General features: G+C 44.6%; 1 protein-coding gene across 1 annotated transcript; it reads right to left on the bottom strand.

Annotated features, from left to right (window-relative positions):
* Nucleotides 1-655: 655 nt before the first annotated feature.
* On the bottom strand, nucleotides 656-6,007 carry LOC125463733 (protein phosphatase 1 regulatory subunit 27-like). The gene is made up of 3 exons (XM_048555358.2): nucleotides 5,454-6,007; nucleotides 3,397-3,547; nucleotides 656-1,519 (listed from the first exon to the last, which is right to left on the bottom strand). Exons 1-3 carry the CDS (start codon nucleotides 5,635-5,637, stop codon nucleotides 1,399-1,401), a joined length of 456 nt encoding a protein of 151 aa, XP_048411315.1. The 5' UTR covers nucleotides 5,638-6,007; the 3' UTR covers nucleotides 656-1,398.
* Nucleotides 6,008-16,202: the final 10,195 nt, after the last annotated feature.

Genomic DNA, 16,202 nt, shown 5'->3' with positions numbered 1-16,202 from the left:
TCCCAATCCACAGGGGCCAATATCCTGTCACCCCGAGTCACCCTAAATTATCTACACGTCCTTGACACTGGTCCAGCTCCCTCAGATCCAGCTCTCAAAGTGGAGAATATCTGTCATTCCTTTTTTTAAATTGTCAGCCAAGGCTCCCTGATTGGACCAAATTAACAGCCCCCGATCAGGGAACTCATATTCTATGAGGTCCACCAGACTGACCTCATTACTACACCAGTGATCATTGAGCTGTTCATAGACTAGTGCTAATTCCAATGGGCATTAAGAAGACAATCTCATTCAGAAATGATTGAGATTGTTGAGGGTACTCCTTCTGGGTGAGTTCCTTTTAAGCCACTATTTTTATGCTAATGGAAAACTCTGTTTCAAACTACAGAACAAACAAAAACTTGAGAACATTTCTAAAAATTGAAGAATCTATTAAAATCACCAAATGGGAAATATAATCCCTATTTTTGGACCAGCTTATTTAAAAACAAGTCACTGAATCTTCAATAGATAATTAATCACCAGACAGATAGAATATGAGATATCAAGCAGAAGAGGAAAGCGAATAAAAAGAGAAAGGAAGTCAATTTTCACAACTATTAGTAACAAAATGTTTGAATTTTATTCATTAATAAATATACAAAATATGGTCCAGTACATATTTTAACAAAAACTTGCATCTATACAACAAATTTAACACAATACAATATCCCGAAGTGCATAAATTAGAGAAAAATTGTTGACGCCAAGTCAAACATGGATGTGTTAGGAAAGATAACTGGGAAGCTTTGTTAAAGAGGTCATTAACTACCTATCTCTGATAAAATATAGCAAACGTTGCTCATCTCAGTTTTAAAATTTTATACCTAAAAAGTATTGGGCTTTTTCCTAAGTAGCATTAATTACAACAATAGTTAGATGCAAATCAATGGAGATCCTGGATCTGTAGGAAACAAAGGGGAGAAGCAAGGAATCACAGCAAATTAAGACACAAAAGTATGTAAGACTTGTTATTCTTTAGTTCATTATGGTGGCTGTTAGAAGTAGTCAGTGCTAAACATGATCATTGAAAGCCTGAAATTCTGACATTGAGAGAGCTGGCAGCAGAAATGGGAAATTCTTTAAACTCATCAATTCACCCTGTTGAGAGCTTTGTTCAAAACGACTGGAAGCAACGGCATTCATAGAGCCAAAATTCAAAAGGAAATGAGATCAAGCGATTACGCAGATGACTGAGCAAATTCTGCAGATCTCATCCTGCATCTGCAGCTCACAAACTGCTCCTGGCTGACGCTGGCACTCTCTATCCAGAATCACAGACTGAAGATTGCTTCCACTCTTGGTGCTAGTCAGGGTGTGTTGTGTGGAAGTGAAATATGCCCAGATCCAGGGGTGTTCTCAGCCATCCCTAAGCTCAAACAGTGCCCGCAGTTTGACATCTTCAGGGTCAATAAGGTCCTTGGGCAGCTCCCCATCATCATTCGCCACATTCGCTCTTGCTCCCTGGGACAACAGGTACCTACACGGGTCAGAGACAAACGAAATATGTGACTTTTACTCAGAAAGATCGAAGATGTCACTTATATAGTATCTTTCACAGCCGGAAGACATTCAGAGTTTAAATCCCGTGAAGAACTTCTGAAGTCTAGTTACTGCTGTGGTGTCAGAAATATGACAGCCAATTACACACAAGAACCTCCCACAGACAACATGACAATGCTCAGATCATCTTTAAAGAATATAAGAGCAGGAGTAGGCCATTCCAGATCATGGCTGAATAGGAACCTCTAAACCATGTTTCATCCCCATGTTGTTTAATGTCATTAATGAATAGAAATATATCAACTTCTCTCCTGAATTTTCTTCATGGCCAAACATACACACACACACAGCCCAGAGAAAAAGTTTCTCTTTATCTCAATCTTAAATGAACTCCTTTTTATTTTGAAATAGTCTCTCCTGTTTCTAGAACCCCACACCCAGGGGAAATATCCTTTGCTCATTTATTCTGTCTATCCCTTCAGGACTTATGTAATTTTTCTCTGCGATCTTGAGATACTATCTTCGGAATTCTAAGGATACATGCCCGTTCTCCTCAATCTCTCCTCCCAGTAATCAGCTCCCCCTCTCTCCCTATTTATTCCAGTTCCCTCTCCCCATCCCCCTCTCTGATGAAGGGTCTAGGCCCGAAACGTCAGCTTTTGTGCTCCTGAGATGCTGCTTAGCCTGCTGTGTTCATCCAGCCTCACATTTTATTATCTTGGAATTCTCCAGCATCTGCAGTTCCCATTATCTCTGATACTATTCCATGTACGCCCATATGCTTGTCCAATGACGACTTAAATGTACCTAAAGTTGGCAAATCTACTACCGTTGCAGGCAAAGTGTTCCATTCCCTTACTACTCTCTGAGTAAAATTGAACCATGATTTCTTTGCTCCTGTACTCAAATTCTCTTACAATTAAAGCTTGCACATCATTTGCTTTCTGAATGCTAATTTTTATTTCTTTAACCTGTTTTTCTGAAACAACCTGTTCAGAGATGTCAGTACACACCTCTGGAGCAGGTAGGACTTGAACTCATGTCTCTCAGTCCAAGGGTTGCGAACACCACCACTGCACCATGAGAGGGTCCCTCCTTGCCTGCTAATCAGCGTTATTTATGAACAAGGATACCTGGATCCCTTTGGGCATCCACACATTCTAATGTTTAACGAACACTCTACACCTTCGTTCCCCCTGCTAACTCACTTACCCACATTGTATTCCATCTGCCATGTTCCTGCCCACTCACTCAGCCTGTCTAAATCATTTTAAAGCCTCTTTGCATCTTACTTACAAATCATTCCCACCATGGTTTGTATCAGCTGCAAACTTGTAACTATTATAATTGGTCTACAAATTATTGATAAAGATTGTGAATAACTGGGGCTTAAACACTGATTCATTTAAGGGGCAAAAGGGGATGGACAACAAATGCTGAGCTTGTCAATGACGTCCACATCATGTGAATTTATAAAACACAATGGGCTGATCTTTTATTTCCAAAATGTTCCTGCCCAATCCCTGCATACCTCAGTACCCCCTGAGAGCTGAAAACTCTTATGAAATCCTGACCTGAATGTGGCCAATGCCTGAGCTTCCACAGGCTTCTGGACTAGAGATGGCCAAAGATTCGCTACCTTCTGAGCTAACAACTGTATTCTGTCTCAGTTCTAAAGAGAGACTGTGACCCTATGTTCTAGATTCTTCGAGAGATATGAATCATGTTGTGTCATCTATCCCATCAAGCGGCTTCAGCACTTCATATACATTTTAATTCGACATTGTTTAGTTGAGAATCCTCTTCACAGAATGATCTAGTGGTGTAAAGTGTGTGCGTGTGTGAGATTCTTACTTGGCAATTTCCAAGTGCCCATCACTGCAGCTCATGTGCAGCGGAGTCCACCCATTCTCGTCTTTCTGCTGTATGTCAGCCCCATATTTGATCAGCAGTTTCACACATTCCAAATTTCCAGACAGGACCGCTTCGTGTAGCGCTGCCATTCCTAAAATCAAAATGCAAACCTCAACCATGTTATTAAGGAAAGTGTTTCTAAAGCCCACTGTCAGAGCCATTCATTAATTTCACACAAGTAAACCTGACAGCAAATTAATTTCAGAGCACATTGCTATCTCTACAGCTCACATTTCAGTCTGGTGGGAACCAGACCACACCAGGCAGACACTATGTCACAGGCAGGAGGGTTCATCACTCGCACAGCAGTTACAGTCATAGAGTCAGGCTTTTTAAGAGCACTGAAGGAGACCTTTCGGCTATTGTGACCATACTGGTCATCAAGCATCCTTCCATTTTAATCCAATGTTCCAGCGTTTGGCCTTACATGCTATGATGTTTCAAAAGTTCATCTAAATAATTATTATATGTTTTGAGGATTCCTGCCTCTACCACCCTTCCAGGCAGTGAGTTCCAGATATCCACAACCCTCTGAGTGAAAATAATTTTCCTCAAATCCCCTCTAGACTTCCTGCTCCTGACCTTAAAACTGTGCCTTCTGATTGTGGGCCCCTCTACTAAGGGGAAAGGTTTCGCTATTGCCCCTATCTATGCCCCTCAGAAGTCTGGACACCTCAGTCAGTCCCACCACCCGTCAGCCTTCAGTCAGTTTGGGGGCCAGGAAAATCTCGCAACTCTCTGCCTGTAAAGTGGACAGAGAGTGCCAGCATCAGCCAGGAGGGGTTTGTGAGCTGCAGATGCAGGATGAAGTGTGCACAATTTGTTCAGTCAACTGCATAGTTACTTGAGCTCATTTCCTTTTGAATTTTGGCTCTGTGAATATCATTGCTTACGGCATTTGGGGCAGGAGCTCTGTGTATTCTGGAAATCTATGACCAGAAACAGGGTAAACTGCCATTGGGAGAGGTGTGTTACAATGAACATGTGACAGTAATCTTGGTGCAAATCAATAAGTGTGGCAGAGAAAGTGTGAATGAGTAATAATGGTAGAGTAGCAGAGATGACCCCTTTGGGCTCAGTTGGCTGGAATGCAATGCAGACCAACAGTTCAACTCACACACCAGCTGAGGCTACTGTGAGGGACCCTCCTCTCCTTGCCTGAGGTGTAGCGACCTTCAAGTTAAACTGTCACCACTGGTCATCTCTCATTCTCTATCTCTCACTCGGATAAGAGCTTACAAATGCCTTTGAAAACTGCAGGATGAGCCAAAAAGTTTCATGCACATCATCTTCCACAGCCCTGTATATAAAGGTGTATTCATTGGGGCTGATGGACAAATCAGTACATGGTTTCGACTCAAACAGATGCCATGGAATTTTCCTTATATATCTCCCTATTTGCCAGCAATAAGTGGTGCTGCTGGGGGCATAGTACCCATTGGCAATTCCCCAAACCCCCTCTCCCCTGTGTGGGGCAAAGGCAGCCATAGAGTCATAGAGCTGTACAGCATGGAAACAGTCCTTAAAATCCAACTCATCCATGCCAACCAAACATCCTAAATTAAACTAGCATTGGCCTGTGTCCCTCTAAACCCTTCCTATTCATATACCCATCCAGATGCCTTTTAAATGCTGTGTGTAGCAGCCCCCACCACTTCCTCTGGCAGCTCATTCCACACACGCAACCCCCTCTGTGTGAAAAAGTTACCCCTAAGGTCCCTTTTAAATCTTCCCCCCCTCTCACCTTAAACCCGTCTAGTTTTGGATTCCCCCACCCCGGGGAAAAGACCTCGGTTATCCACCCCATCCAGACCCTTCGTGATTATATAAACCTCTATAGGGTCACCCTCGGTCTCCTACACTCCAGGGAAAACAGCCCCAGCCTATTCGGCCTCTCCCTGTAGCTCAGACCCTCCAGCCCTGGCAACATCTTTATCAATCTTTTCTGAGCCCTTTCAAGTTTCACAACATCAGTCACTGAGTTCTGCTGTACTCACCAGTCAGGTATAAGGTGTCCAGTTTCACCTTCCTGGCTCTGATGAAGCGCCCAATTTGTTCTAGGTCACCCTGGCGGATATGGTCCAGGAAGACAATGTCATTGGGGAAGCGGACGGTGCGGGCAGGCGGTTTCAGGCTGCTCGCTGGTACCGCGTACCTGGAAGCTGCCGAATAGTATTTCATAGCAAAGGCTGGCCTCACCACTGAGAGCTTCTTTCTTTAAAGAAAAGGGAATAAGCGAGTGTCTCTTGTTTAAGCAGTGAGCTGTACTACTGCACCGTCAGTGAGGAGCTCGCAGCTTTATACTGCAGCTGGCTCCATTTCTGGGCAGGGAGGGTGGGGGCGTGTCTGCAGACCTCTCCCCACCCTCTCTCACATGTACCTTCGGTGTCCGGGAGCCAGTTGCAACTTGACAATGTTACTGGAGATGACCCACTTTCCTGTTGCAGAGCTGGGAGGGGCAGAAACAGAAGGCGAATGATCGCAGCCTTCCCAAAAAAAATCTAGCTGTTATTTCTGAGCAGCCCGATCCCAGCCTCGCCCTGCCCGCTGGACCTTGTTCGCCATCCTCCTGTTAAACTCCGAGCTCACAAAACGCAAGTTGCAACGTTATCAGCGTTTCACTTGCTACCCTCAAAGGGAGTATTTTGCAACTTTGTTTTGTACAGCCCCGGGGGATGTTTCTGTTTTCTTGTGTGTTGGGGGCTGGGTGCGCTAGGAGAACAGTTTGTCCCTGTTTGTGCAATTCTGTAGAAGGGGATTGAGAGCGATAGGGTTTTCATTCGGTCACGGAGAATGTGCGCGTGACATGGATGGAGTGGGTTCCGGGAGGGGAGGGGATGGATTCCTTAGTGTTCCAGGTGCCATCGTGACAGCAAGATGACCAAGACCCCCCCTCTACAGAGCATACCCTCTGTGACACCCTGATCCACTCTACCATCACTCCCATTTGGTTAGCTGTAATATATTTCCCGGTCAGGAGGGTGGCTTGGAGGGGAACTCGCACGGGCGGTGTATCTGCTGCCCTGGCCCTTCGAGATGGAAATGGTCGTGGGTTTTGGAAGGTGCTGTCTGAGGATCTTTAGTGAGTCTCTTCAATGCATCTTGTAGATAGCCCAATGGTATCAATGTGGACTTCACCAGATTCAAAATCTCCCCTTCCCCCACCGCATCCCAAAACCAGCCCAGTTCGTCCCCTCCCCCCATTGCACCACACAATCAGCCCAGCTCTTCCCCACCTCCCACTGCATCCCAAAACCAGTCCAACCTGTCTCTGCGTCCCTAACCTGTTCTTCCTCTCACCCATCCCTTCCTCCCACCCCAAGCCGCACCTCCATCTCCTACCTACTAACCTCATCCCACCTCCTTGACCTGTCCATCTTCCCTGGACTGACCTATCCCCTCCCCACCTCCCCACCTATACTCTCCTCTCCACCTATCTTCTTTTCTCTCCATCTTCGGTCCGCCTCCCCCTCTCTCCCTATTTATTCCAGAACCCTCACCCCATCCCCCTCTCTGATGAAGGGTCTAGGCCCAAAACGTCAGCCTTTGTGCTCCTGAGATGCTGCTGGGCCTGCTGTGTTCATCCAGCCTCACATTTCGTTATCTTGTAGATATTACACACTGCTGCTACCAAGCATTGGTGGTGGAGGGAGTGGATGCTTGTGGATGTGGTGCCAGTCAAGCAGGGGCTGCTTTGTCCTGGATGGCGTCGAGCTTCTTGAGCGTTGTTGGGGCTGCCCCCATCCAGGCAAGTGGGGAGTATTCCATCACACTCCTGACTTGTGCCTTGTAGATGGTGGAGACAGGTTTTGCAGAATCAGGAGTTACTCACTGCTGGATTTTTGCCAAGCCTCTGACTTACTTTTATTGCCACACTCATTATATGGCTAGTCCAGTTCAGGTTCTGGTCAATGGTAACACTCAGAATGTTAGTAATGGGTGCTTAGCAATGATAATGTCATTGAATGTCAAAGGGTGGGTGGTTAGATTCTCTCTTGTGGGAAATGATCTTTGCCTGGCATTTGTGTGGTGCAAATGTTACTTGCCACTTGTCAGCCCAAGCCTGGATATTGTCCAAACCCTGTTTCATTTGAACATGGATTACTTCAGTATCTGAGGAATCCTGAATGGGGCTGAACATTGTGCAATTATTAGTGACCATCTCCACTTCTGACCTTATGATGGAGGGAAGGTCACTGATGAAGCAGTTGAAGGTGGTTGGGCCAAGGACACTACCCTGGGGAACTCTTGCAGAGATGTCCTGGAGCTGAGATGACAGACCTCCAACAACCACGACCGTCTTCCTATGCGTCAGGTATATATCAAACCACTGGAGAGATTTCACATGTCTCCTGACTTAACCCCCAACCCCCAAATTCCCACTGATTCCAATTTTGCTCAGGCTCCTTGATGCCACACTTGGTCAAATGCAGCTTTGATATCAAGGGCTGTCACTGTTACCTCGCCTCTGGAATTCAGCTCTGTTGTCCATGTTTGAACCAAGGCTGTAATGAGTTCAGGAGCTGAGTGGCCCTGGCGGAACCCAAACTGGGCGTCACTGAGCAGGTGCTGCTTGATAGCACTGATGACACCTTACATCACTTTACTGATGATTGAGAGTGGACTGCACAACTGTAGAGCTTGGATCTGAACCATTGTTGGTGGAACCACTTACCTCTATCTCTTGCTGAGGGTGCTATGTGGCACAAAAGTAGCCCTCTGTTGTAGCTTCACCAAGTTGCCACCTTATTTTTAGGTGTACCTAATGCTCTGCCTGGAATGCCTTCCTACAACCATCATTGACACAGAGTTTATCTCTTGATTTGATGGTAATGCTAGAGTGGGGGGTCGGCCAGACCATGAGATTACAAATTGTGTTGGGTACAGGACCCTGTTGGCACTGATGGCTCATTGTACTTCATGGACGCCCAATTTTGACTCGCCAGGTCTGTTCAAAGCCTATCCTGTTTAGCACTGTGACAGCCTCCTACAAGACAATGAGGGTGCTTTCTTAATGTGAAGGCAGGACTTCAGCTCCACAAGGACTGTGCAACAGACAAGGAGAGATGCATCTGTTGCACCAGAATTGTGAGGATGAGATCTAGTATGTTTTTGCCTCATCCTCACCACCTGCTGCAGACCCAGTCTAGCAGCTATGGTGTTTAGGAATGACCAGCCCACTCAGTAGAGCTGTTGCTGAGCCACTCGCTGACAGATATTGAAGCGGTCAGCCCAGAGTACATTCTGTGGTCTTGCCACTGATTGGTCTTCAATTTAATGGAAGACTGCTTCTTCAGCTGAAGAGGTAGCATTTGGTAATCAGCAGGAAGCTTCCTTGCCTGTGTTTGACCCGATACAATAAGACAACTCCGTATATCACTGTGCCACAAATTCAGCCAGGCCTGTCCCACCAACAAGATTGGACATGCACAGGGATGGTATTACCTGGGTCATTGTCTGTAAGATTCCACATGATTATGTCAGGCTGTTTCTTGATGAGTCCGTGCAACAGTCCTCCCAATTTTAGCACTGGTCCCTAGATGTGAGAAAGGACGACTTTGCAGAGTGGTCAGGGCTGTGTTTGCTGTTGTTGTTTCAGGGACTTATGTAAAGGCCAGGCAGTCTACGCAGTTTCATTCACTTTTTATAAAAGTACTGAAATTGTTGTACTCAACTGGCTCGGTCATTTCAGAGACAACCACATTGCTGAGGTCTGGAGTCACCTGTTGGCCTGACAGTTGTCCTTTCCTAAAGATGCTAGTGAATACAATAGGGTTTGGTGGTCGCCATTAGAGTTTTTAATTCCAAATTGAAATTCCACCAACTGCTATCCTGGAATTCAAACCAACAGCCCTGGAGCTGTCACTGGACTCGAAACACTAACTCTGTTTTTCTCCCTCCACAGAAGCTGCCAGACTCACTTAGTTTCTCCAGCAATTTGAGTTTTTGCCCAGTGCAGTACCGATGATTTGGATTACTGGTCCAGTGGCAAACACTACTACCCTTTGTCTCCTGATGCTTCTGTGATCTACAGGATTCCTACGTTAAACCAGTAACAATAATAACTGCACTGCGTGCAACATGATTTTGAATCTTGAGGTCATAAAAGGTCGCAATATTACTGCAAGCCTGGGCTGTTGTTGTGCATTGGCAGTGTCCCTGACTTTGAGCCAGGAGGCCCAAGTACAAGCTCTGTCAACTCCAGAGGTATGTCATAATGCATCTATCTCAACATGTGGATTAAAATTGATGAATGCAAGTCTTTCCGTATTCTCATACCAAATCCATCTGTTTTTAAGCTTGTTAGAGTCAACAACTGAATCACATGTAGAAAGGAAGGCCTGCAGTCCCAGGCTGTTATCACTGGACCACAACTGCACCGGTCTGTAAATTAACCCATGTTTTAAGATTTACTAAGGGCTTGGGAGCAGACAGATCTGATTGTGGCCCTAACTCTATTTTTTGTTCTACAAACTCCATTGTCTATCAAATTTATTCAAGATTAACTGAATGACCTCCACTCCATTTTGCAGAAGGGAATTCCACCTACTAATAACGCAAAGAGGGAGAGAAACAAAAAAACATCACCTAATCTCTGTTTAAGAATAAATGGTGCCCCTCTTAAGACAATATCCCCTGGTTTTATTCCCTGCCACAAGATCCCCTCAGAATCTTACATGTTTTTAATAAAATCACTTTTTTTGAAACGCTGACAGGTATATGTCCAACCTATTAAAACACTCCAACTGGACAGCTGATTAGAAATATTATGGCTGGATTTCTACAAGGACAGGGTTTGAGTGGTAACGATACAGAAACTAATTTGACTCGAGACCAGTGCAAGATTGCATATCAGACAAAAATAGCAATCACATAAAGGTTAGCCACGTTCCGTGACCTCCAACGTTTCTAGCTGCTCTCTCTCGCCAGTAGACAGTAGGAGTGTTGCTCTCATGGTTCAATAGATAGTCTGTAGGGAGCACTCTCACCAAGTCAGCACATTGTGCCTTCGTAGACCACTCCAGAAACTGGGAATCAACGTTCAAGCTCACACTGACTTGTTGAAGTTTTTCCCGTTTCAGATGAGATCCGAGATCCCTGGAATCCGCTACTTGTTCTCTCAGTCAGATAGAGAAGAATCCACAGACTTCTTTCAGAATCCAACCCCTCCCCCCTGCCCACCCCCTATATAACTCCAAGCTAACATCACGAGAACCATTAATCACAACCTATTTTAAGATGTGGAGAAACTCAGGAGGTCAGACAGTATCGCACTTTGACTTAAACATGATGTACTTTCAGAAGAAATTGAAGAAAATTCTTGAATAATGCAGTAAATGGGAAATGTTTTTGGATTTCTCCACAGAGAGCTAGTATTGGTTCAATTGGCTGAAATGCCTCCCTCTATGCTGTAAATGACTGGAATGGATCATTGTCCCAATTGTCATCTCTCCTGTTTGATTTACTATTTTGTTTTTATATTTCTTTTATTCATAGCTAAATTCCTCCTCTGCTCTGAAACAAGTTTACACCTGGAACATTAATTTATCATTACAGATAGTGCTTGACCCATCGTGGATTCGAGATATATGTTCATTCAGCACAGATCACTGGCTCCAGCTCATCCCTTATGAATTTGCATGTTTCCCCCATTTACCATTACAAACATCTTTGAATATCACAAAGTGTTTTCCAAATAAAAATCAACGCTCCTTCCGTTTCACATAATCGCAGCTTCAACATACAGCGGTGCATGAATTTTCAATCGTTCAAATCAAATACAAGGGTTTAATTCACTTCCAGCTCATCTTCCGAGTCCTGATAACTTTGTGCATCTGCAACATGAACCCCTTTCCCTTCCAATGAATGGCCTGCTCCAGCCCTCTGCCAATCAATTATTTTATTGCCAGGTATCAATACCTGACGGGTATAATACTCACCTGATAAAAACCTAAAGAACTGCAGATGCTGTTCTGAGGAAGGGTCACCAGACTTGAAACGTTAACTCTGATTCTTTATTTCCTCAGAGATGCTGCCAGACCTGCTGAGCTTTTCCAGCAACTTCTGTTTTAGTTCATAATGCTCACCTGCCTATTAAAAAGGAAATCTGCCTGCTTATGGGATTATGCTGTACACATCGACTGTGCATGTTGCACAAGTCCACTTCAAAACAATCCATTGGCTCTTTTGTTAACACATTATTTGTGCATTACATCTCCCTGAGCATCAGTGCAAGTTTAAGATTGTCACTTGCAGGGAAGATTGCATTTGTGGGGAACAGTAAAGACATGTTTCACAGACACTTTAAAGGAGGCACTAAATATTTGAAAAAGGAATAAGATGTTGATGGGATTAGATAAAGGATGGAGATCAGCATGGAGCTTTAACACCGTGGATTGATTGGCCTGCTTTCGCGCTGTTAATTCAGGCCTGCATTAGCAACTTGCTAGACACTAATGGCCAAGGTTAAATTTAGATGGTTCAGTCCTGTCTGCAGCTCAAGAACTCATGATGTGAAATGCACATGATTAAATTGCAGAGGGTGAATTTTTACATCATTACATTACAAGGAACTACACATCACATTACTGGAAATACGCAAGTACAGAGCTCACTCATAAAGGCCAGGATGTGATCTAACAGGAGCACCATTCTGTCCTATATTCACCTGGATTGAGATCTGTCATGTCAATATATCTTTAACAATAACACCATAGCCAAAAATGTTTTAAACTTACAAAAATTCATTTGGATAATCCTTATTATTCTGTGTGACAAAACATCTTTAAGAAGGAACAGATTTAGGAAGGGGAGATTCAGAGACAATTTTTTTTTAAAATGCGGTTTTATTGGATACAACTTTAATTTTGGAAAGCACTGTCTGAAATGAAGTAATCATTGGATAACTAGAAGAAAAAAACTTGCCAACTATTAGAAAGAACAGATGTTGCAAACAGCTTAAAGAATCTGTGGGTATTGTAATAAAGTGTAAAATGAAGGAATGTGGGACATACGTGACCTGCTCTGAATTTTGCTGGCAGCGAACCTTTGTGTGTGATTTGTGAGAGAGGGTCCAGGTTGTTTCCCACAAAAAGCAGAAGATATTAACACTAATATTTTCTCCTTGTCCGCAAATGTTCCAAAACAGCTTATAAAACAGTAATTACCTCTCCTAGAATTCAAGGAAATCAGCTCCAACACTGAAAATACCTTAAAAAAGAAGTAGCTGTTACAGCCACCATTTTTCCTGTCCTCCATCTTAGATTATCCAAAATCCGTACTGCCTGCATTTTTGGTCTCTCCACTATTAGAAAGGATGTTGTTAAATTTGAAAGGGTTCAGAAAAGATTGACAAAGATGTTGCCAGGGTTGGAGGGTTTGAGCTACAGGGAGAGGCTGAAATCGGCTGAGGCTATTTTCCCTGGAGCATTGGAGACTGAGGGGTGACCTTATCGAGGTTTATAAAATCATGAGGCGCATGGATAGAGTTCATAGACAAGGTCTTTTCCCCAGGATGTGAGTCCAAAAAACTAGACGGGCATAGGTTTAAGGTGAGAGGGGAAGGATTTAAAAGGGACCTAAGGGGCAATGTTTTCACACTGAGGGTGATGCGTGTATGGAATGAGCTGCCACAGGAAATGGTGGAGGCTGGTACAATTACAACATTTAAATAGTATCTGAATGGGTATAGTATCATAGAAACCCAACTGTGCGGAAATAAGCCATTCAGCCCATCCAGTCCACACCGCTCCTCTGAAGATCATCCCACCCAGACCCATCCCCTCCCATTTCCCAGAAATTTCCCATGGCTAATCCATCTAGAGTGCACATCCCTGGACACTTTAGCATGGCCAATCCACCTAACCAATACATCTTTGGACTGTGGGAGGAAACCCATACAGAGACAGGGAGAATGTGCAAAGACAGTCACTCAAGGGTGGAACTGTACCCAGGTACCGGATGCTGTGAGGCAGCGATGCTCACCACTGAGCCATGGTGCCACTCTAGGAAAGGTTTAGAGGCATATGGGCCAAATGCTGGTGAATGGGACGAGATTTATTTAGGATATCCAGTCAACATGGATGAGTTGGACTGAAGGGTCTGTTTCCATACTGTACATGTCAATGACTCCAAATGTTAGCGGTAGTGCAGGGGGCAGCATTTATTGCCTGTCTCTAGTTGCTCTTAAGATGGCAGCAGTGAGCTGCATTCTTGAACCTCCGCAGTCTGAGTGCTGGAAGTTGACCTATAATGGGGAGCAATTCCAGGATTTTGATCCAGCAGCACCGAAGGAACAGCGATATACTTTCCAAGTCAGGACGGTGAGTGACTTGGAAGGAAACTTTCAAGTGGTGGTGTTCCCAAGTATCTGCTTCCTTTTTCCTTGTTGAAGGAAGGAATAGGTTTGGAAGATGCGGTCTGTCTCTCTGTCTCTCTCTCTAAGGATTCCTGGTGAACTTCTACGGTGCATTTTGTAAGTAGTCCACAGCTGCTACTGAGCATTGGCGGAGGGAGTAAATGGTTGCGAATTTGGTACCAACCTGGTGTGCTGCTGTTTCCTGGATGGAGTCACGCTTTGAGTGTTGGTGGCCCCATTCAGGCACGTGGAGAGTATTCCATCACACTCCTCACTTGTGATACTCAGCGAGTTGGTGCTGCAGGATTCCAAGCCTCTGACCTGCTCTTGTAGCCACAGTACTGATGGTAACTCCCAAGATGTTGACAGTGAATGTCTTGTTGATGGTAACACCACTAAAATATCAAGAGGTTGGCAATTAGATTGTCTTAGCCAGTTTTGTATGGCCTGAATGGTACTTGGCAGCTGTTAATACAAACCTGGATACTGTCCAGCTTTTGTTTCATTTGAACACAGACCGCTTCGGTATCTGAGGAGTCACAAATGGTGCAGGACATTGCACAATGAGAGAGCATCCTCACTTCTGATCTTATGATGGAGAAGCTATTGACAAAGCAGCTGTAGATGGTCAGTCTCTCACGTCCCAGACAAGTGCCAAGAATTTCAGATTTTTTAAATGGTTACAGTTCTATTTAATTTCAAGGTAGTTTGCAAGCTGGAGGTCAAAAATCTGAATCAGCATGTTTACCTGGATTCAAGGTCCATGTGATCGACCTTGTTCCAGGATGGGCTTTGAGAGAAGGGAAATACAAAGCCATTTTATGGATTGTAAAATATATTCCTGAGTTCACCAGCAGGTCAGTTTGTCAGGAGCTGATAAGAAGCATTTTGGGGAATTCACTGCACAGGAACATGTACAGGCTCACAAACCAATCAAATGCTCATCAATATGGTCTTTTCAAAGATAACCCTAGAACATTAACCTAGCTTGTGCTCAAGGTAACAGATCACCATCACCCTCACCGACAACTAGGGTCAAATAATGAACGTAGGTCCAGCCAGCAACAAGGTCAGAAATACAAAGATGGGCCAGACGAGTGGGGCTGACGAGCTGGTGTAGGGGACAGGGTTTTCAGTTCTTGGAAAACTGGAATCTCTTCTGGGGTTGAGGTGACCTTGAACTGGAGGGGGTCCAACATCCTCACAGGGACATTTGCTAGTGTTACCCGGGAGGGTTTAGTTTGGCGGGGGATCTGAATAAGAGAGGCCATCGAAAAGTCAGGGGTAAACACATTGGCCAATGAGAGCATTCAGGATAGCCGGAGGGCAGTAAAGGAAGGGAAAAGACTTCTGGTTGAGAGTGCATTTATTTCAACACGTGAAGTATGACTAGTCAGGCAGATGAGCTCAGAACATGGATTGGGTCAGGGGAGTGGGATAGTATAGCCTAAACGGAAACATGACTGACCGAAGGGAAGGACCAGCAGCTCAGTGTTCCAAGATACAGAAGTTACGGAAGTACAAGTTAGCGAGAACGGGGAGTTGCCCTTTTGATAAGGGAGGACAAGAGTGCTTAGAGAGAATATTCTTAAGGGGGCATCAAATGAGGCCATACGGTTAGAACTCAAAAGGATGGTCACTCTGTTGGGACTGTATTATAGACCCTCAATTAGGCAGCAGGTACTGGAGGAACAGATGTGTAGAGATAGCAGATACCTGTAGGAATAAAAGCAAGATTGGTTAGGGATTTTAAATTTCCTCTGTATTGTCTGGGCCACCCAGAGTGGAATTTGTTAAACTTGTCCAAGAACGTTTCCTCACAGTAAAGGGCCCAACACCGGACCACTGGAATCGAGGTCAGACACGTGACAGAAGCAGCAGTCAGACAGCACTTTGGGTCCAGTGACTGTAACTCTCCATTTTAATATAGTTACAGAAAAAGATAGTGCAGGCCAAAGGTTTTGGTACTAAACTGGAGCAGGGCCATTTTTGGGACCACTAGCGAGGATCCAACAGAGGTCAATTGGGTGAGTCTGTTTGAAGAAAGAGGAACGACTGGCAAATGGGAGGCTCTTAAATGGGTGATAGTGTCCAGGGACAGTATGTCCCTGTTAGGAGTGAAGAAAGAGCTGGCAGGTTTGGGGATCCCTGGCTGACAAGAGATATGGAGGACCTGGTCAGGAAATTGGCAGCTTACATTGGGTTTAAGCTATCAGGCTCAAGTGAATCCCTAAATTGTTAGAAAAAGGTGTAGGAGCACACTTAAATGGGAAATCAGAACAAAACGAGGGTGAGATAGATCTGGAAGATAAGGCTAAAGATAAAGCTTCTTGGGGTTAAGAGTAGAACGGTGGCTAGGGAGAGAATAGGCCCCCTTAAAGATCAGTAT

This window comes from Stegostoma tigrinum, chromosome 22, assembly GCF_030684315.1.
Source record: "Stegostoma tigrinum isolate sSteTig4 chromosome 22, sSteTig4.hap1, whole genome shotgun sequence".
Lineage (NCBI taxonomy): Eukaryota > Metazoa > Chordata > Chondrichthyes > Orectolobiformes > Stegostomatidae > Stegostoma > Stegostoma tigrinum.
The sequence above is the reverse complement of the archived record's forward strand: the minus strand, read 5'-3'. Positions and strand labels throughout refer to the sequence as shown.